The sequence below is a fragment of the Myotis myotis genome, unplaced genomic scaffold (genome assembly GCF_014108235.1).
Source record: "Myotis myotis isolate mMyoMyo1 unplaced genomic scaffold, mMyoMyo1.p scaffold_m19_p_2, whole genome shotgun sequence".
Classification (NCBI taxonomy): domain Eukaryota; kingdom Metazoa; phylum Chordata; class Mammalia; order Chiroptera; family Vespertilionidae; genus Myotis; species Myotis myotis.
The window spans coordinates 46,864,990-46,885,920 of NW_023416324.1; the positions used below are offsets into that span (position 1 = coordinate 46,864,990).

The 20,931-nt window shown below is 39.2% G+C and overlaps 1 protein-coding gene across 13 annotated transcripts in view; it reads left to right on the top strand.

Moving 5' to 3' along the window:
• The first annotated feature begins 10,717 nt into the window (after positions 1-10,717).
• Positions 10,718-20,931, top strand: part of SGIP1 (SH3GL interacting endocytic adaptor 1) — a 214,827-nt gene continuing 204,613 nt past the window's right edge. For 12 of the 13 annotated variants that reach the window (XM_036351642.1, XM_036351646.1, XM_036351649.1 and 9 more), the window contains exon 1: positions 11,063-11,431. In XM_036351642.1, the coding sequence (XP_036207535.1) occupies positions 11,422-11,431 (10 nt within the window). In that variant the 5' untranslated portion in view covers positions 11,063-11,421. Of the gene's footprint in view, positions 10,994-11,062; positions 11,432-20,931 lie in introns of those variants that run through there. The other variant, XM_036351643.1, reaches the window with a different exon arrangement.

The following is a 20,931-nucleotide window of genomic DNA, read 5'->3' on the forward strand; positions in this document are numbered from 1 at the left end:
ATACTATTTGATCTTAATCCTATCCATTCTATTCCAAAGGTTAGTTTCTTATCTCCATTCCAAGGTTACTCTATTGTTCTATTAAGCTACAAGGAAGTAACTGAAGGAGGTTATTCTAAGTAAAGATTATGTAGCTTAAGCGTGATTGTTCGAGTTAAAGTGATTAACTACCCCTCTGGCACTTAGTTAAAGGGTTTACTGATAAAAATCCTCACCTGGGGAAACAACCTTTCTTGGAGAGGTGACCTTGGTTAAAACACATAGCGCTTAAGAAGGGGAGCAAACATATTAAGAACAGTATGCCATATATGCCAGGTCCCTTGAAACATCCCTGCAGTGACTGCGTCAAGCAGCAAGGGTGGATCGGCTTCCAGCAATTCTTAATTGAGGAGTTAAATGTGGTTAAAAGGAATGGGGCACAGATGTCAAATTTCCAAAGGGGTCTAGGTTGTTTCTTGTCAATTCAGTAGCATCTTGACAATCTCCTTTTGACCCTGGAAAATATGTTTCCTAAAACTCTTCTTTCCTGTATGATTCTGGATTAAAGTTTTTCAACGAGAACAACTTTCTTTAGATTGGAAGGTGAACATAAAGCAAAGAAGTTTTTGGAAGGCATTGCAATCCCATAGGGTGGGTTTCCAGACTTCAGGAGCTTGCACTTACCAGTCACAGAGTTTTGAAAACTTACCCATAAGTGGTACCTCCCTTTCTTGATTCCTTTGCTTCAGTCCAACATGTGTAAGCAGATTGATACTCCCCAGTTTTTTCCGCATTTGTCTAAGCCCTGTCTTTATTATTAAACATCAGTTAAATTTATTAATCCTTGCAGTGTCTTGATTGCCTTGACAAACACAGGCTGATACAGTGATTGATCCTCTACTGCTGTTCTATATTCAGTACTCTTTGGCATGTCCACTAATGTAAAACTGCAAGTAGAAATGGATACTAGGAAAATTCTTTGATAAAAAGAAAAATGGTGCCCTAACCCCTGATAAGCAGGTCCTATGAAGAAGTCAGGAGGAAAACTAAATAAAGGTCAGCTACATGGACCAGGATAAAATGGTGGAGGGACTGAGGTGTCCAGAGTTTACCCTCAGCACACCAATAGCACACTGCAAACACAAATGACTCTAGGCTTCACCTGCTGTTGGGAATGAATGCAATTACTAACATTTTTTCTGGCTTTTGTCAGAGGAGGTTCACAGAAGTGTGGTTGAAGCTACTGATGAAAGATACCAACAGTGCAGCTTCAAATGGATTAAAAAAGACACGGTGTGAAAATGGGGATACAAATACCCCAGCGTTATTATAGATCAGAACTAGAACTAGGGCAAAGCTTATCACCCTTAATGTTAAATTAACACAGTGAATTAAAATCGGTTAATGCCTTAATGACATTAGCAGCAACTACATTACTTTGGTTCACAAAGTGAATATATTTCTTATCTCAAATTCATTTCTCAGGTCCACCGTGTGTATCCAATTTAGAGTGTAGAGTTTCTCACTTAATAGAATTTATATTCCTATCACTATTTATCAAGCAACCCTGAAATTGAAATGATTTATTCAGCAAGGCCCTTCTGTTTTTCCATTTTATGGGTATAATAATTCGATTTAATTGTCAACTGTAAAAGTGATAAGATTTAGAGAACTTAGTAATTTGTCTTTTTTATGGTAGAAACATTTCACCATGGCATATTTCTAGTGAAGTGACTAAATAGGGGCAAAATCATTTTCTTAAAGAGAAAAAAATTACATAAGTATCTCTGATTTGTGTGTGTATAAATGCTAAGCCTAAGGTGAAAAAAAAGTTGAATGATTAATATTATAACTTGGGCACCCATGGATCCATGTAAATTAGTGACACTGAAAAAGTTTTGATTATACTACTTGACTGTACCGGTGGTAGATTCTTCCATTAGTTGCTTTGGATACTGTTCTTATTCCGGACAATAAACACAAAACCCACAAAAAACAATTGGAGATCCAACAAGTTTTACTGGACTGTGCACTCTGTGAAAACACTGCCCAACTTCATCGATAAACACAGTTGTATGTGTGCACACACATGTACACACCACACACACTGCACACACATCCATACACATCACGAAACAGAAAGTGAGTCAAACAAATGTCATTTACTTCCAGCTGAACAATCAAAGCAGTTTTTCATTCACGCGACAGGCCTGCTTGTAGCAGAAGTTCCCAAGGCTCCTCTCACTTCTGTCAGCTCCCAGCAGCCCTTCCCTCGAATGGCATCTGCTGACAGGGCACCTTCTGGACACTCGCTGACAGGGACAAGGGGCTTATGGGTTTTGAATGGAAAGGATTTGCTAAGTAAAGCTTCGGCCTCTCAATCTCACCCCTCTCCCAGAGGTCAGGGTGCTGAAGTCCTTATTAGCTATGGAAATTATAAGGTGAACCAATAAATTATTTACATTTTAGAGCCTGCTGCTTGATGCTGATTCCCAGTGAATCCCAGTTAGGAAATTAAGCTCACGCCATTATATTTTAAAATGAAAATGCAGAGTGAGAAAGCTTCTCTTTCACAGCCATGTAATTAGTGCTGGGTGTGCCCTTCTGGTCCATTGTCCAAGATTGATTCTTACCTATCCTAAACCTCGACACATCATCCTAGTGACATTAAGTCTACCAAGACCCAAGGCTCTTTTCTTCTGGGAGCAAGTAAGTCTATCTTCTTGGCTAATATCTTTAAATGTCTTTTATTTCCTTTTTATTCCTTCTTTGGGTTTAGCCTATGATTTATTTAATTTATCTAGTTTATAATGGTCATTAAAAAGGAGGTAGTTACTACCAGTGAAAAACACAATTTTAAGATGGGGTGGCTTTACTTGGGCTTGATTCTTAAAAAGGATGATTTTTATCTTATAAAATTCTGATTATTGCTCTTATTCCATTCATATCTTTGAACTAAGAACTTCTGACTCTTATTTTGGCTAGTGACTTTGAAAATGAAAACAGCTTCAGGCCCCACAAAGCTCCTTCAGAGTAAATGGTCTTAGATAACTTCACCTCCATTATCTCTCACTCCCTAATCAATTTTGAACTGAATTTATTGGGGTGACATTGATTAATAAAATTATGTAGGTTTCAGGTGCATAATTCTATAATATGTCTTCTGTATATGTACTGTGTGTTCACACCGCATGTCAAATCTTTTTCCGTCACCACTTATCCCTCCCCTTTATCCTCTTCTAGCATCCCTAACCCCCCTTTCCTTCTGGTAATCATGCGCTCTTATTGCTTAATCCCTTCACCTTTTTCACCCAGCTCTCCTCCCCCTCTCCTCTGACAGCTGCCAGTCTGTTCTCTGTATCTATGTGTCTGTTTATATTTTGTTAGTTTATTTTGTTCATTAGATTCTACATATATGTGAAATCATATGGCACTTGTCTTTCTCTGACTGGTTTATTTCACTTAGCACAATGTCCTTCTGGTCCATCTATGCTATTGCAAAGGGTAAGATGTCCTTTTTTACAGCTAAGTAGTATTCCATTGTGTAAATGTACAACAGTTTTTTATCCACTCATCTACTGATGGGCACTTGGGTTACTTCCATAACTTGGCTATTGTAAATAATGCTACAATAATCATAAGGGTGCATATATTCTTTCAAATTAGTATTTCAGGTTTCTTCCGGTATATTACCAGAAGTGAAATCACTGGGTCATAAAGCAGTTCCGTTTTTAACTTTTTAAAGGAATCTCCATATTACTTTCCACAGTGGCAGCACCAATCTTTGTTCCCACCAACAGTGAATGAGGGTTCCAGTGTCTCCACATCCTTGCCAACACTTGTTGTTTGTTGATTTATTGATGATAGCCATTCTGATAGGGGTGAGGTGATATCTCATTGTGGCTCTAATTTGCATTTCTCCAATGATTAGTGATGCTGAGCATCTTTTCATATGTTTATTGGCCATCTGTATGTCTTCTTTAGAGATGTGGGTCTTTTTAGGACCTACTTAGGTCCTTTGCCCATATTTTAATTTGATTGTTTTTAGTGTTGAGTTGTATAAATTCTTTATAAATTTTGGATATTAACCTCTTATCAGATGTATCATTGGTGAATATGTTCTCCCATTCAGTGGGCTGTCTTTTCATTTTATTGATGGTTTCCTTTGCCACCCTTTAACCCAGGTGTCCCTTCTTTATGCTGTCTTAGCTCTAAATATTTATAAATCCGTATTGTAATTCTTGGTTTGCTCAACTGCCTCCTCCTCTATAGTAGAAGTATCTTGAAAGGTGTATGCCTTTTTTATTCTCTGTGTCCCAAAACCTGGCACAATTCCTGGGCATAGATAATTCATAACACATCTTCGTTGGATTAAAAAAATGAATGAACATGAGTGTGGTGATGATACAGACCATTAAGAACATAACCTCTTAAATATAGTGCATCCCCCTTGCCCACAATGTTTGTTGAGTTTGTTTTCTGTCAGTATATAGAACAGTGCTGTCCAATGGAAATATAATATGAGTCACAAATGTGATCCATATGTGTGATTGAAAACTTTCAAGTACACACACATTTATTTAACCAAATATGTAAAAATAAATTTCAACATGTTGAAATGAGATATTTTGATTCTATTTGTTTTGTACTCTCTTTTAAATCTGGTGTGCATTTTACGTTTACATCACACCTCAATTTGGACTAGATGCATTTCAAAGGACATTTCAGACATTCCTAATTTTAACAAAGACTTTTTTTATTGTGTCTCCATTTAACAAGATGGTAGATTTGAAAAAGATGTTTGTATATTTTATCATCCTAAGGAATTTGTTATGTCTTTCCTTGCTAATAAAATTTTTATTTATTTAATGAGTGATATCAGTTGAAATTTATCAGATATGTTTCCAGCAACTAAGGAGATAATATAATTTTATTTTAAATAGCTTAATATTGTGAACTATACTTGTAGATTTTAAATGTTAAACAATTTTTCTTACTCCTAAAATAAAGTCTAATTTATTATATCATATTTTTGAAAAACTGGACTCTGCTGTTATTTTATTTGAAATTTTGCATCAATATTCATAAATGAGATTGAGCTATAGACTTTTTTTATTTTTATTATTTTTTGCCAGGTTTTATAATTTAGAAAGTGAATTTTAGAGCTTTTACTCTTTCTCTAGTTTCTTAAACTGTTAAAACTGCATCAGAGTAAACAGATTCTTCAAAGAGAAAAAAATTCCATTGTGTTTGAGCCAATTATTATTGTCCGGGCCTGTACTTCAAGCATATTGCTACTGGGCCTGTCAGTGGTCCCTCTCAGCCATATTCATTATATCCTTGATCAGAGCTCTAACACTTAAAAATTTCAATAAGAATGGTTTCACTACTTCCATGCTCTCTTTCTGGTTCTCAGTGTGCTCTTTTATCATAGCAGTCTGCTCTCATTTATTGCTGCTGTATCCCTGAAATTAAACCAAATGTAAAACATAGACTTTTTTTAAAAAGACTCTCCAATTTTCTACATTTCCTTTGCTTTCAGTGAGGATGTTTCCTCTGCTTCAGTGAGCTGTAATTGTTTACTTTTTCTTTTGGAACTGCTGATTCTTCTCATGTATGCAGTCTTTATTGCTTAGCTTTGTCAACCTAGGTCTAGATCAGTGGTCGGCAAACTGCGGCTCATGAGTCACATTCGGCTCTTTGGCCCCTTGAGTGTGTCCATGAAGTTTCAATCACACTGTACGTGCATGCCCGCATGTGGGTTTTGGTGGAAGAGCCACACTCAAGGGGCCACAGTTTACCAACCACTGGTCTAGATTAAGCAGTACCTCTGGACTAATATATGTTCCTTCCACACTGTGTAGGTTTGAATACGTGGCTCTCTGGGTAGGGATGGACCAATGGGTGGCAAACATATGAGGGTATGTCTTGTCTTAGGTGTAAGTGGACCAACAAGTAGGGTCTGTCTCCCCTTTTCTTCTCCTCTCTCCATAGTGAGGAGGAGGAGGATTACAAGGTCTACAAGTTTCTCTTTAGATATAGTGAGTGAGAATCCTATATAATAAAAGCCTAATATGCTAAGTGTCTGGCTAGCCAGTAGGCCATTCAACCAATCAAAGTGTAATATGCTAATGATATGCTAAGGCCGCTCAACCACTCACTATGATGTGCACTGACCCCCAGCGGGGCAGACACTCCTTTAGGTTAGCTTGCTGGGGTCCAGCTGATCAGGATTGAGTGAAATGGGCAGGACACACCCTGGACCCCTCTCAGGTTCCTCTCAGCCCTGATCATGCACCAGTGGGGTCCCTCAGCCTGGCCTGCACCCTCTCACAATCCAGGATTCCTTGGGGAATGTTGGAGAGTCAGTTTGGGCCCAATCCTGCAGGCCAGGCCGGAGGGACCCGACTGGTGCACAAATTCGTGCGCTGGGCCTCTAGTATATAAATAACTTCTCAAGTATGCTAAATGGGGTAGTGTGGCATTCTGAGTCCCTCTGAGATTATGAATCTTTTTGTAAGTTTTACCTTAAATACACTGGGTAATGTTGATGTGGTGTATGTTTTTGCTTTATAGTTTCTATCCCCACACTTATTCTGGTAATAGCTCCCTTTCTTCCTTTGACAATGCTTTTTCTACCCCTCCAACCAAGGGGTCCATACTCTTAAGGATTGGTTCTTATAGAAACTTGCTTATCTTCCTCCCCGTGTTTATTCACATTAGTGGTCATGTGAGTAAGTCCAATGTAAGTTTTGGCTTAAATAAGTCCATCCATGAGACCTCATCAAATCTGGCCCCATTGATTAGCCCAAAGGATGAACAATAATTCAAGCCAGGTCAAGCAGAGCCCTTCCCAGGAATATTTTTGAATAGATCTGGCATAGGCCAGCTGTGGAAATATAAGTTTAAAGGATTTAATTGACCAGCTCCTGATCACATGGAGAAAAACTAATATGAGGAAAGAAGCTGATGTACTAGAAGAAACAGAATTCTGAGTACTTGGGTCTGGTATCCAAGTTTCCTGGAGCACCTTGGTTCTTGCTTTCCCTCAGCTGTGCTGTCCTTCATATAACTCTGCAAGCTACCCAAATAAATCCCTATTTTGCCCATGTCAGATCCAGTTGTAGTTCTTCATTTTAACCAAGAGTATTTAGAGTATGCATGTGTATGGACTAGTATGTTGCTCTTTCAACTATTTCATCCCATGGAAATCTAACCCTTCACATGGGATCTTTTATTAATTTCCATGGGATCTGAACAATATTTTCCCTTCTACATTTATTTGAATTGCCTCAGCAGAACAGTAAGAGGGATATTGGATACATTATTTAAACTTTCCTTCTTTCTATGTTAATTTTTTTCCTCCTTCCTTTGTGATTCAGTTCTCATTAATTTCTTTCACTTTCTGAAATATGAACTGATTTTCCCCTCAAACATTAAAATTGAGTGAAGAAATTAAACTATATAGTTAGAATATAATAGGATTTTATTCCAGAAACAATGTGGAACAGAGCATCACCACTGTAAAAACGTTATTTCAGAAACAGTTTTAAATGTCTAGTGACTTCAGTAATTCAGTTTATGGTCTTGAACTAGTTGCAGGCAGTGTGTGAGCACTTGGTGTGATCTGGGTACACACTCATCATCCTGGATTAAACTCCTGGACAGTTTGGAAACTTTGGTGCAAGTTAATAATTTACCCAATATTTTCCACAGATCCTTTGACTTCTGTTAGACTTTCAAAAAATATTCCATTAATTATAGCATAGGACATATAGTCAATAATATTGTAACAACTATGTATGGTGCCACTCGGGTACTGGAAATATCAGGAACACTTTGCAATGTATATGAATGTCTAACCTGAAGCTCATACAAAATAATATTGACTGTAAACTGTCAATTTGTCAAATTGAAAAAATTAATTAAAATATACTAAATGAGAATAAATGCATCTTTAAAAATATTCCACTATATTAGCAGCTATATATTCTCCTTTGCACTTGTTGTTAAGCAAAAACTATATTGGGACTGATGAAATTTGGGGCACAATCAAAAAATACCTTGTTCCTGAGCTAGCCTTCCCCCCACCCGCCAAAAATTAAAAACTATGAGAAGGCATTGGCTGGTGTCACTTGGTTGGAGCATCATCCTATACACCCAAAGGTGGCAGGTTCGATTCTGGGTGGAGAAGTGTGCAGATATTCTTACAGTTGGTGATAGTGCCTTCTCAATAAAGTTACACAACGTTTATCCAATCACGGGACTAGCCTTAACACCTTTAACTGCACATCCCTTTCTTGGTCCTTCTCTGACAATCTAGACACTTTAATTTTCTTATAAATACCCACTGATTAAAAGAATCTTTGAACTCTCTTTCTGTCCCTAGCTAGTTGCTTCGCTGCAAGTCTGAAACAAAACTGATGTGTGCCCTATTGAATCTATTTGAAAGGTTTGCTCTAACACACTGTAAAAAACTTCATGGGGTGAGGGAAGGTAGGCAGCCAGGGCTTCCCTGGCTCTCTCACCCCTTACATCTCTGACAGGCCTACTATCCCAGCATCTCAGTGCTTGCACTTACTTCCAGATTTTATATAAACCATTTTTCTTATTTAGAACTCTTGATCTTATCGAGAACTGCCACTCTAAGCCCATTCCAATTTTATCTGAACTCTAAATACACCTCTGTAAGAGAAACATCCCTAACTAATCTCATTTGATTCGAATCTTCTACTTAGCGTCTCAGAACTCTCCAACATGTTACATTTCCAGATATGTCACCTGGTCTTTCACTGAGTTGTTCTCTGTACATGTCATATAACTAACTTGGCTGCAAACTTCTTTGCTGCCTCCAGCAGCCCTTTGGTGGTTTATTACAAAGCTAATATGGAGGGTTTATTATGCTCCAGACACAATGCTAAGTAATTTACTGGCGAGGTATTTAGGACTCTGCTTAGCACATAGTAAGCCAGTACTAAAGGTTTGTTATTAATACTATTTATAGCCCTATGAAGTCAGTATTATTATCTTCCTTTCCCAGATAAGGAAACTGTGAGGCACAAAGTGTTATATAACTAGTACAAAGTCATAGAGTTCATTAAGTGGCAGAGACAGAACTTGATCCCATTCTGTTTGGCATTATTATCTATTCATGTTCTTAATCAGTACAACATTTTTGGTTAAATACACACACACACACACACACACACACACACACACACACACACACACACCAGTCTTTTTTTTTTTCCCCAATAATACTCTTGCTGTTTTCAAAGTAGTATAAGTTGTACGCAAGACAGGTTTTTGCTCAGAAATTTTTCCCTCTTTTAAAATTCAACTGCCTTGTAGCTATAAGGAAAAAGGCACAAGTATTTGTATCTCTCCGGAGAATTTCATTTTAATATTTAGAGGCCATTGATATACAGTATGTGTCCTTAGAGAGAAGAATGAGTTTTTTTTAACTTCTAAGTTGCTAAGGAACTGAGTTTTTGCTTTTTAACTGTTAATATGCTATTCCAGTCAGCTTCTTTAGTTATATTTTCTCTAGTAGATCCAACCACTGATACCTCATATTTGCGCTGGTGGAAAGAACAAGACTATGTCAAGGGCTGAGCAATATTGAGAGTTCCTGGGTACATTTGTAACATAAATGATTAATCGTACGAGAGGCCCAATGCTGATCATGTAATGCATCTTGCTTCTTCACGTTATTTCAGTTGGTGCTCACCATTGCTCTGTGACATAATGGCTTTTTCCTAAGCATGTTGCTGGATTGTTGAGGGAGAAATGCCTCCTGCTGATGTCGTCTCCTAGGGCTCCACAGAGGCCTTTCCCTTCCTTCCCATCTCCCCTCCTCTCTTCCTGTCCCTCCCGCATGCCACCTACCCTCTTCTTCCATAGCGGCCGGCCAGGGCCAGAGCCTGCTTGAAGGGACCGGGGTCTGGGGCCCTCTGAAAAGGCTCCCGGGGTCACTGCGGACCAGCCAGGTGACAGATTCTCAATCCAAGCAGCCCTTCCCACGTAGGCAGCACCAGGGCACCCAGATCCCATCCCATCCCAGCTGAGAAACCCGGGGATCCATCCATCCTGCGGCCAGAACCCAACACAATCGCCTCCCTCTGGATTTCCACCGGGAGGACTAATGGCTTGAAGGCGCTTACAGATGCAGGTGGAGCGGCGTGAAAACGGTGTCCTTTAGAAGAAAGTTGCTTTGCTCTCAGGACTGCAGTTGGCAGCGGCAGCCACACCACCTAGGACAGCCTGGCGGCTCGCGAGCGCGCCGGGCCGAGGGGCTTGCGGGCAGCGGGACTCGAACGCGGAGCCTACAGGCGCCCCGCGGGGTCCGGTCTGTGGCCGCCCGCGCGTCCAGGTGGCGGCGACAAGAAGCGACGTGCACAGCTGTCTTTCGTCGGGCTAAAGCCTCCCCTCTCTGCCTGCCGCCCTCCGTCCCGCCTCCCGCCCCAGAAATTATCTCAAGCGTTGCCAGTTTGATTCCAGAGCCGGCTCGGGTAGGGTTCTTTTGTTTCTTTGTGTTAATGACAGTTCCCAGCATTGGCATGCCAGGCTTGGTTAATTTCCTGGATCTCTTGAAGGCAGCTGGGGTGAAATTTCTTCTGCATCATCCTTTTTGGGGATAATTGTTTATGACGTCAGCCTGATTGATTTTTTTTTTTTTGAGAGAGAGAGAGAGAGAGAGAGAGAGAGAGAGAGAGAGAGAGAGAGAGAGAGAGAGAGAGAGAGAGTCACAGATGTATGGGGAGGCCACGGACACTGACATTCCTTCAGGGCAAAAGGAGAAGAGAATAGGAGCTTAAAAGTGTGCGGCTAAGACTCCAGGCTTCACGGAATTAAGTTTATTATTATTTTTTTCAATCCCCTCCGCAGCAAGCCGCTGAAGGTGCTCCTTCCATGCCGGCGTCCCCTGTTACGGTGGCGGCGTCTGAGAATTAATCTCGGGTACCCGGCAGGTTTCCGAAGACGGAGAGGAGGGGCGGGGGAAGTGCGTCACCAGGTGGGGAAGGGGCTGTGCGCTCGGCGACCAGCGGCAGGGGCCGGGGGTGGAGGAGAATGGGGACGGGAAATAGGTTCTGTGTGCTCTCCGCGGGTATTGTGTCAGGAGATGCGGGCTGGCTACCATGTGACGCGGTCCAGAGCTGAAGGGATTGGCCGAGGCAGCGCAGGCGGTGCAGCTCGTCGGCTGGCTGTTCCTCTCCCTTTCTCTCGCAGCATCTTCCCGGGAGCCTTAGGTGAAGCAGCACCAGCTGCATCCATGGCCTATCTTTGGGGTTAACACTTGTCTTTGGCTTCAGCAGCCACGGATACAGCCGATCGCCTGGCAGCAGCGGCAGCGGTGTCGGGAGGATTTCGCTGGGACCTGGAATCGTATCCTCCAGTATTTTTTCAGACTCCTTGGAAATTAAGGAATGCAATTCTGCCACCATGATGGAAGGTAGGATGCTTTCTGCTGTGGTTGACAGGCTTCGGGCAAGGTGATGGGCAGAACAGCGTGGAAGGTGTGCAGCCTGCGTTTGTGGCTGGTCTAGAACCTCGTTGCCAGGATTTGCAAGCACAAGCGCTGCAGTTTGCTTGCAGTGGACCAGGGCTCAGACTCGTGGAATCAAACCACAGGGCTTCGCTTTAGCGCTTTAGCTCAGAACCTACAGAGCTCCCAGCTCTTTTAAAAGAGAAAAACCTAAAGTGCTTGCAGGGAGCTGAGACAGAGCTACTAAAGAGCTTGCAGAGCAAATAAGTTGGGAGAGAAGATAAGGTTGTCTGCTCTGGGTTCCTGGGACGACACTGATTAAACATTTACAATGGAAACTTGTTTCCTGAAATTGACATTAGACAGGAGAGGGCATTGACAGAGTTAGCCTGCTGCAATTTTTACTGAACTGTTTAAAAATTTCAATTCTTGTAGGATATGTTTATCTCTGCCATTTGTATTTGACTGTTGGGGTGACAGATGCAGCAAATTTGGTCCGTAAGATATAGTTTTATGGGGATGTTATAGCAACGGAATGAGCAATATGAGGAAAATATCCAGGCCTCTTGGCTCCGGATTCAGGGTCTTATCAGGTTTTGTGTGTGTGTGGTTTTTAAAAATTTGTGCTTCCTAAATCGTTTCCTAGCCAAGCATCAAACGATTACTTACTGATTACCTTTTACATTTAATATTAAGTGAAAGGAGGAACTTTTCCTGAGATGTTGTTTAAACTATATTTTATTCTACTAAATTACCCTTGCAAGCCTAAAATAGTGACAGCTGAGATTGCCTCAAAAAAGCAGCAAGCTGATTAAAGAAGAAACAGGCAGCCTGACCCTGGCTTTGATTTTCTGTTTTCATACTACAGGATGGTGCAAAACTCCTGGCCTTTCCTAAGATGACAGGCAGAAATTTGTCCCCAGCCTGGATTTCACGATGCAGAATCCAGTGCATAATGGGTCTCAAATCAGCCATGAAAATGGCAGAGAGGCCACCTCTTAAACTAAGGTCTGTCCTAAAGATTTTAAACATTCTCTGGAAATTTACCAAAATGGAATGAGGAGAATGGTTTCAAAACAACAGCAGTGTAGCCTGTACATATTTGGCAGAAAATAATTCTTTTGCTCTCTCTATCATGTCAAACATTATTAATGTGATCTGGGTGAGTGAAGAATTTTATAGTCATGGCCCATAGATTTTAGAAAATAGCCTTAAAAAAGAGATTGGATATCATTTTTATATGGAGCCTTGTCTTGTTTGCAAAGGGCTCTCAAGCAGTTCTTTAAATATAGGCCTAAATAAACGGAGATTACCAATGCTCTAAGATTAAATCATTTTCATTAATTAAAAATGGATTTAATCTTTGAACAACAACACAAGACAAACAGAAAGAGTATTACTGGTGTACTTTTCAATTAAAAGCTCATGTAGATTGCCCTTTTCAGAAAAAAAAAAATCCTGTCTATAGAGATACTATAGTTCTTTGCTAAATTTTAGGTAGCATTTCTTAAAATTAAATCTGCACATATTCTGATTCAATTTAATCTTTCACCAGGGAGTGAAACATCTTTCATTTTACTTCTTGCCTTGCAAACTATGGAGTTAAAGTGTCTTCTTTGAAGGAAGTAACATTTATTGGTGTTCATTAATGCTTCTTCCAGTAAAATTGTCTATTGTGCCATCACAGAATGCCAGTTCAAAGCCCTGTGAGAAGCTTATTTGAGCTGCCTAAACTGAAATGAGAATTGTAACAAAGACTTGTGTTGGAGCTGAATCAAATCTATTGCTCTGGGTTTGCCAACTTTACCTAATGAAGGACATTATCTTAGCACCTTTATGACTTATAGGTGACCCCCTGGATATCCCTAGTTACCTTCTGTCAGATTTTTGTAAAAGAAATTTGGAAAGGTGTTACCATTGACTTAAAAACGTAAATGAAACTAGTAACTTTTTTTTTAATCTACACATAGTTCTTACTTAAATGCTTTTTAAGACTTAACATCCTAATGGTTCAGGGATCTTAGAAAGGCACGTGGGAATCTTCACTAGAAATCAATTTACGTATCAATGACCTTCTACATAGTCCCCAGTCTTTGGGGCAGTATATACACATAGATGTTTCTGATATTCTATCCCAGAATTTCACTTCTGAATTGCTCTTATTCTAAAGGCATGGGATAACAGTTATTATTTATATTTACCTCATCCCTAGTGGGCTGAGAGTGTGTCACCAAACATCCAGATAATTAAAATGATTCTCTTCTCAACTAGCACCTCTCTCTCTCTCTCTCTCTCTCTCTCTCTCTCTCTCTCTCTCTCTCTGTCATCTACATATATGCACTTTTCTAGAAAGGGAGAAAACCTACATTTGCACTTGTGTGTGTATATAGCTCTATATTCAGTAAAGTGTTTGGTCTGCTGCTCAGGAAAAGCATGGCCATGGCAACTTTTCAAAGCTACTTCTCTACTCTGTTTAAAACAAGAGTAAACAAATATTCATCTGAATGGCTCATAGTCTAGTCAAGTGTACTTGTTTTGATGGAACAGGATATAGGTTCCATTCATTCAATGCTTATTAGAAATTCTTGTCATAGATGAAAAACAGTGCTACCTCCTCAGTGATTCTAATATCATAGAAGGCAGTAAAATAATTCTGCAGGGACCTCCAGCAGGTTACCAGTAGTTTGTGGCTCCAAATATTTCTATTAAACAATATTTTTAAGGGACTTGATTTGATGATTCCCGCACTCTTTATTTTTTAGCAATGGTTGGTATTGAGTTATGTCTTCCCTAAGAATGCCACATGATGTGGAACCTTATGTAGTATGAATGTGAAGGGAAAGAAGATGAGCAAAGGGAATTATTTGCTAAATGGTGTATGTGTTGTCTAAGCGTACAACAGTCTATGTGATTAGGAAAACTGTTCAAGGGTTTTATTGATTTTTATGTTTTACTATTAAAATTTGAAAATGGCATTTTAGCTGTCTCTTCTAAGGTAAGTGAAAAAAACTAAGTCGGGGTTTCTTAGGACATCTGTAAGACAGGCTGGGAAGTTTTCTCTTGTCTGTGCAGAACTGCACTGAAGGCGCATGTGTTCTTAGCTCCATACTCAAACTCTTAGGTATTATACTGGAAAGGTATGTTTTTTGGTGCCAATGATTTCATCTTATATAACACATTTTTAAATTAACAAGCATATTTTAAAGGTTTAATTATAATATGCAAGGTGATTTAATAAATTTTGTTGTATTTACTATTCACAATAACCTGCATATAAGTATATTCTATATATAGTACTTTTGCAGTATTGCAGTATTTTTTAAATTGCAAAAATAAAAAATAATACATTGAGGCAGAAATATGATGGAACTTGAACCCAAGTGCATTAAACAACAGTGCTCATATTTTGGAACCATCATAATATTTTAAATAGGAACCTTTTCTTTTTACTTTGCATCAGGTGCTCTTGGTCATGTTAACCTAATTGAAAACTGGACTTAGTAGCTTCTTTGGTGGCATATTCTGTCTCTGTCTTTTAAATATGAGTACTGACACAAGGTCTCAATTCCTTGTTAAGACCTATTATCTCCAAAATCATCCTTTAAAAAATTTTGAATACCTCTAGACTGACTGACCTTCTGTGGTTGCAATGAACCTTGTAACAGTAAAGGCTTTTTTTTTTTTTCCTATCTAGAAATGGAGTTTTACTTATTTGGAAAATTCTTTGATGTGATCATAAATGAACAATGCATTCTGAGGTTGGAATTGTTCATTTTCTAGTTAGCTGAGAAGTTTTGTGTTTTTTTTGTTTTTTTAATTAAATCTTTATTGTTCAGATTATTACATTTGTTCCTCTTTTTTCCCCCCCAAAACTCCCCTCCTCCCAGTTCCCGCCCCACCCTCCGCCCTCACTCCCCACCCACTGTCCTCATCCATAGGTGCACGATTTTTGTCCAGTCTCTTCCCGCATCTCCCACACCCCTTTCCCCCCCAAGAATAGTCAGTCCATTCCCTTTCTATGTCCCTGATTCTATTATAATCACCAGTTCATTCTGTTCATCAGATTATTTATTCACTTGATTCTTAGATTCACTTGTTGATAGATGCATATTTGTTGTTCATAATTTGTATCTTTACCTTTTTCTTCCTCTTCCTCTTCTTAAAGGATACCTTTCAGCATTTCATATAATCCTGGTTTGGTGGTGATGAACTCCTTTAGCTTTTCCTTCTCTGTGAAGCTCTTTATCTGACCCTCAATTCTGAATGATAGCTTTGCTGGATAAAGTATAGAAGTTTTAAAAGAAATGCTTCTGCCCAGCCTTCGTGGCTGAGAGGTTGAGCATCGACCTATGCACCTGCAGGTCATGGTTCGATTCCCAGTCAGGGCATATGCCCGGGTTGTGGGCTTGATCCCCAATGAGGGGCATGCAGGAGACAGCAGATCAATGATTCTCTCTCATCATTGATGTTTCTGTCTTTCTCTCCCTCTCCCTTCTCTCTGAAATAAATAAAAAAATTTAAAAAATGCTTCTAACTTTCCTACTGATTCCCTTCCTAGAAATAGTGAAGTTATTCTGGAAAATCTTAAAGTATGCATACGAGATTCTAATATATGTTCTATCATTTGTGTAATTCCTCTCCTTCTTCAAGGTTCTGTGTCAGAAAGAGCCTCCTTATATGTATGTTTCTATCCAATTTCAGGGGTCAACTTTAAATCTCTCAAAAGAACATGCAGTCTTTTAAAAAAAATTAACTTAGATAAACCATTCTAGGAGATTCTGGAAAATTCTTCCTGTTGAATTTGGCACGTACACTATCCATGTTTTAAATAAACAAGTTGCAGGAAGTCACCAACTTGTAGTTTTCATATTCCTTAAAGTTTGTTTATGAATTACTCTCTTGAACAAGTTTTCCCATAGGAATAGTAATATAAATGATAGATTCTCACACTTGTCCATTGAAGACTATTAAACCCATTATCTAGTTGAAATGCTAAATGTTTTGCTATGAAGTATATAAAGAATAGTACAGTTACTATAATAATTATAGTAACACAATGGCATTAAATTGTTCTCAGTTTTGAATGTTGCTCTTTGAGGGAAAGAAAACTTAATTAAAGGACTCTGAGAAGATAAAGAGAAAATTTGAAGGGGATTTTTAGGTATATTTTCAGAAGTTTTAGAGACTCGCGACACTGAATTTTTCAATTACATTCCATTTTACTACAATACTTGTGTTTTACATTTTCTCAATTTCAATTTTATCATATCCACTGCTATTAAATTGTGGTTATTTTCATTATGTAAACTCACCAGTGGAATTAAGAAAGGTAAAGAGAATTTACTGAGATGACTGTAAAGTAGTTGGAAGGGAGAAGAGAGGTGAAGGCATTATAATGAATTTGGGTTCATGTCTGAAAAAGTACCTGAGGATAAATGAACTGAGTGAGGAAGTGGTCACAGATAGAAGGGAGTTGGGGAGTATGTAAGGGCATGATCCCCTTGAGGAGAAAGTGGGGTGTGGACAGAGGTATTGGGTCTGTTTTATATGCTGACTGCCAAATATTTCTATGGGCATAGGATGGCTTGCTTGCCATTGGATAGCTATTGGGGAAGGAGGGTTAGTCTTAGAGAAGGCTGAGTCTCCATCTTGGAAAAAGTATGCCATTTAACTGGATCAATAGTATTTAAATTCCCTATATCTTATCATTTTGTATAAAAAACTTCTATATCTTCTCATTTCTCTTTAAAACCATAGCATACAAGAGCCTGCACATTCTGGCCTGCTGTGCCTTTTTGAGCCTGTCGAATGTCTCACATTGAATGTCCGACAGCCTTGCTACCTGTCTCAGAGTGTTTATAACAAATATTTTCCTGCCTCCGGGCTTTTGCTCTGCCTAGAACATGCTTTTGGCAACTCATGGAGTAACTGATTCTCTTGTGGTTCTAGCAAAACTGTCACCTCCTCAGGAGGCCTTCTCTATTATTTTTGTTCCAAACTCCCAAGCACACGCCCTGGGCCACTGAATCCATTTCACTCCCTTCTCTCTCCTCAGAGCTGAATTTGTGATACATGGTTATTGAATGGTGTACAGGCTGAATCTCTTACTCAGAAGGAAGCTCCATGAGGGCAGGAATCTGGTCTATCATAGTCACCTCTGTATCCTTAGCTCTTGACACACAGTGGACACTTAGCATGTTTATTTACTGAATAAGTGAATAAATCAGATGTAAATGACTCCGATGACTTTAAACTATATACTGTATGGTATTATGTTGGGCATTATGGTGGATGTAAAAAAATAAATGCTCATATTTATATTTTCACTGGAGGAACTATAAACCTGAAATAATTAGGAAAAGATATTTAGAGCAGAGTGCTAAATTGTGAGACAGGTAATACATTTTGAGAAGCAAAAGTAAAGAAACAGTCCATTTGAAAATATGTGCTTGAGCTTGATTTATTTTGGTGATTAGCTCCAAGGAAATAGAAAGAGACAAGATATAGCACAACTATTCAAAGAAATTTCCAGAAATTCCAGAGACAGTTGTGTCAATATCCTGTACTTTTTTTTTCCTTTCTCCCTCTGCTCTCCTTGTATTTCTTTCTCTGCTTTTCTCATTCTTCCTTCCCACCTTTCCCTGTCTAGGGTATCTTTTCTTTTTTCTGGTTTTGACCAAATCTGAAAGTGGTGGCTTATAGAGCTAGAAAGTGTGATTTGGAATTTGGGAAAGTATTTTTAAATAAATAAATGAGCATAATGTTGTATGATGTATTTGTCCATACAATGACAATGTGGTGGTACATGAGCTTGTTTAGATACCAAATTATTCCTAATTGGAGAAATTGTTGATCTTAGAAACCCCCAATATGTTTACTAAACTTGTGCAGTTTGGATTTTTTTTTTTTTTTTTTTTTTGTAGGAAGAGCATGGATCCAGAAGTCAGACTGGAGTATAAGTGATGGGACTTCTTAGCTGTGTGCCTTGAGAAGGTTACTTTACCTTCCTGGGGTTGTTTCCTTGCAAATAAAATGAGAGAATTGATCTGTCATACCTCTAAAACTCCCAGCTCTGAGAGTCTCCGGTATTTGCTGAATAATTTGGATTCCTCATATCTACTCCCTCTGAGGTTTGAATCTTAGTGATTTACTCCTCTTCCTCCCACCACAAAATAACTTGTCCCTGACGCAAAAGTAATTCAAATGTATTACCACCTGCCTACTATTAGTTTAATCTTTCTCTTGCATGGATGCCACAAGTTAGTTTTGCATCTTTGCTATATTGGGAGACAATAGCAGATTTCTGCAACCCTCCTCTACAGCTGCTAGCACAGAACTATTTATGTGTTCATCAAAAACCATCTATTGAGTGGGTACTAGGTGTTAGGCACAGTTCTAGGTGTTAGAGGCTCATTAATGAACAAAATAAATTAAAAGTCCTGCCTATATTGAGCTTCCTATTTGGTGCAGAAGAGAGATGATAAAAATAAAGTAAAATGCAAAGTACATTATATGGGGGTAAGGACTTTGGACAAGAGTGGAAGGAGTGGAGTAGATGGGGATGCAGTTGAAAATAGGGTGGTGATGGAAGACTTGCTGAAAAGACATTTGAACAAAGACTTGAGGGAGCGGAGGGAATGAAGAACCATGTTGCAGAAAGAGTCTGAAGAGGCAGGGAAAAGAGCAAATGCAAAGACTCAGAATGTGGGTGGAACAGCAAGGAAGCCAGGCGTCTGGAGCAAAGGACAGGGGAATGTTCAAGAGAGAGATGCAGAGAGGTAATATTCAGATAGACTCCATGAGTCCCTTTCAGTGGAAGGAAAGCCAGTTTCCAGTCAGCATGAGCCTATGTTATCCTTGTGTCAAGAAACAGGTGGGCATTCAGAAGTATGGCATTCTGATACTGGTTCTGTCTTGTGATGGTGCCTCTTGGCACTCATTCTGACCACATGTTTCAGTAAATGAATTAATATCATGCTCCTGCCTTAGCTTCTGTTTCCAAGCCCAACTTCAGAGCTGAGAGTTTAGCTACAACTCTAGGCTTGAGCATTTCCACATAAGAGATATAGCCCCATGATAAGGATGACTTCAGAATTAGAATTCCAGATAAACTCACAATTATTTTGACTACATACCAAAGAACTTAATTTTTATTTTGGGTTCATAACAACTTCTATTATGCATTAAGACTAGTATTTCAGGATTTCTAAAAGACCATGCAGACTGACTTATGTTGCATATCTTTAACAAACAGTATAATATGGAAAATAGTATGTGACATTACACTTCGAATTTTCCAAAATACTTCATTTATTCAACAGGCACATCTGCAGCTTTCCACTTAGTCTCAGGTACTGTTTTAGGCACTGTGAATATGTCAGCAAAAAAATGGCAGCTGTGTTCTCCATCCTCAGAAGCTTTGAGTCTAGTATATGTTACACATACTCATGTACATTATTTTATTCTCACTTCATCTCTGTGGTAAGAAGAATAGGTATTACCATCCGTATTTCAAATAGCAGGCATCTAGGGCCTGATGATGTTAAGTGACTTGTTCAGGATGACCACCTTACCAAGTGGCAGGAGCAGCATGTATTAGACCAGCGGTTCTCAACATGTGGGTCGCGACCCCTTTGGGGGTCGAACGACCCTTTCACAGGGGTCATCCAAGACCATCGGAAAACACATATATAATTACATATTGTTTTTGTGATTAATCACTATGCTTTAATTATGTTCAATTTGTAACAATGAAAATACATCCTGCATATCAGATATTTACATGACGATTCATAACAGTAGCAAAATTACAGTTATGAAGTAGCAACGAAAATAATTTTATGGTTGGGGGTCACCACAACATGAGGAACTATATTAAAGGGTTGCGGCATTAGGAAGGTTGAGAACCACTGTATTAGACAAACTTCCCTCTTAGCCAAGTGCTCTTCATTTGCACAATGGTGTAACTTGAAAATCCTGCTCATATTGGTCGGTGTTTCTGGTTGACAAGCAAACAGCAGATAATCTAAATTTGACAGGGTATTTCAGAAGCCTTCTTCAGAACAGGCTAATTATCAGGTCATGATCCTTAAGACCAGCCGTTAGCCTGAAGAAAGCTAACACAGCAGTGTTTTATTCCAGGGGGCTCCTTCCAGTGACAATCCCCAGTTTCCAAGAATCTTACGATGAGGAGGGACATGTGATATCACTAGGCCAGTGCACTCTAAACCTTACAGCTTACATTCTACAAAGCGTTTTATCAGAAAGCCTGGCTCCCATTATGAACAAAAGCCCTTTCTCCCTGAGAAGGACAGCTAGGTGTTCACTCACATTCCGTGAAAGCTTTGGCTGTTATCATGGGAACATGACGGTGTGGGATACCAATGAAGATTAACCAATCTAGTCCAACCTCATTTTGCAGTTGAGGAAACCAAAGTACCCAAGGATTTTTGTTCTCTCTGTAAGAG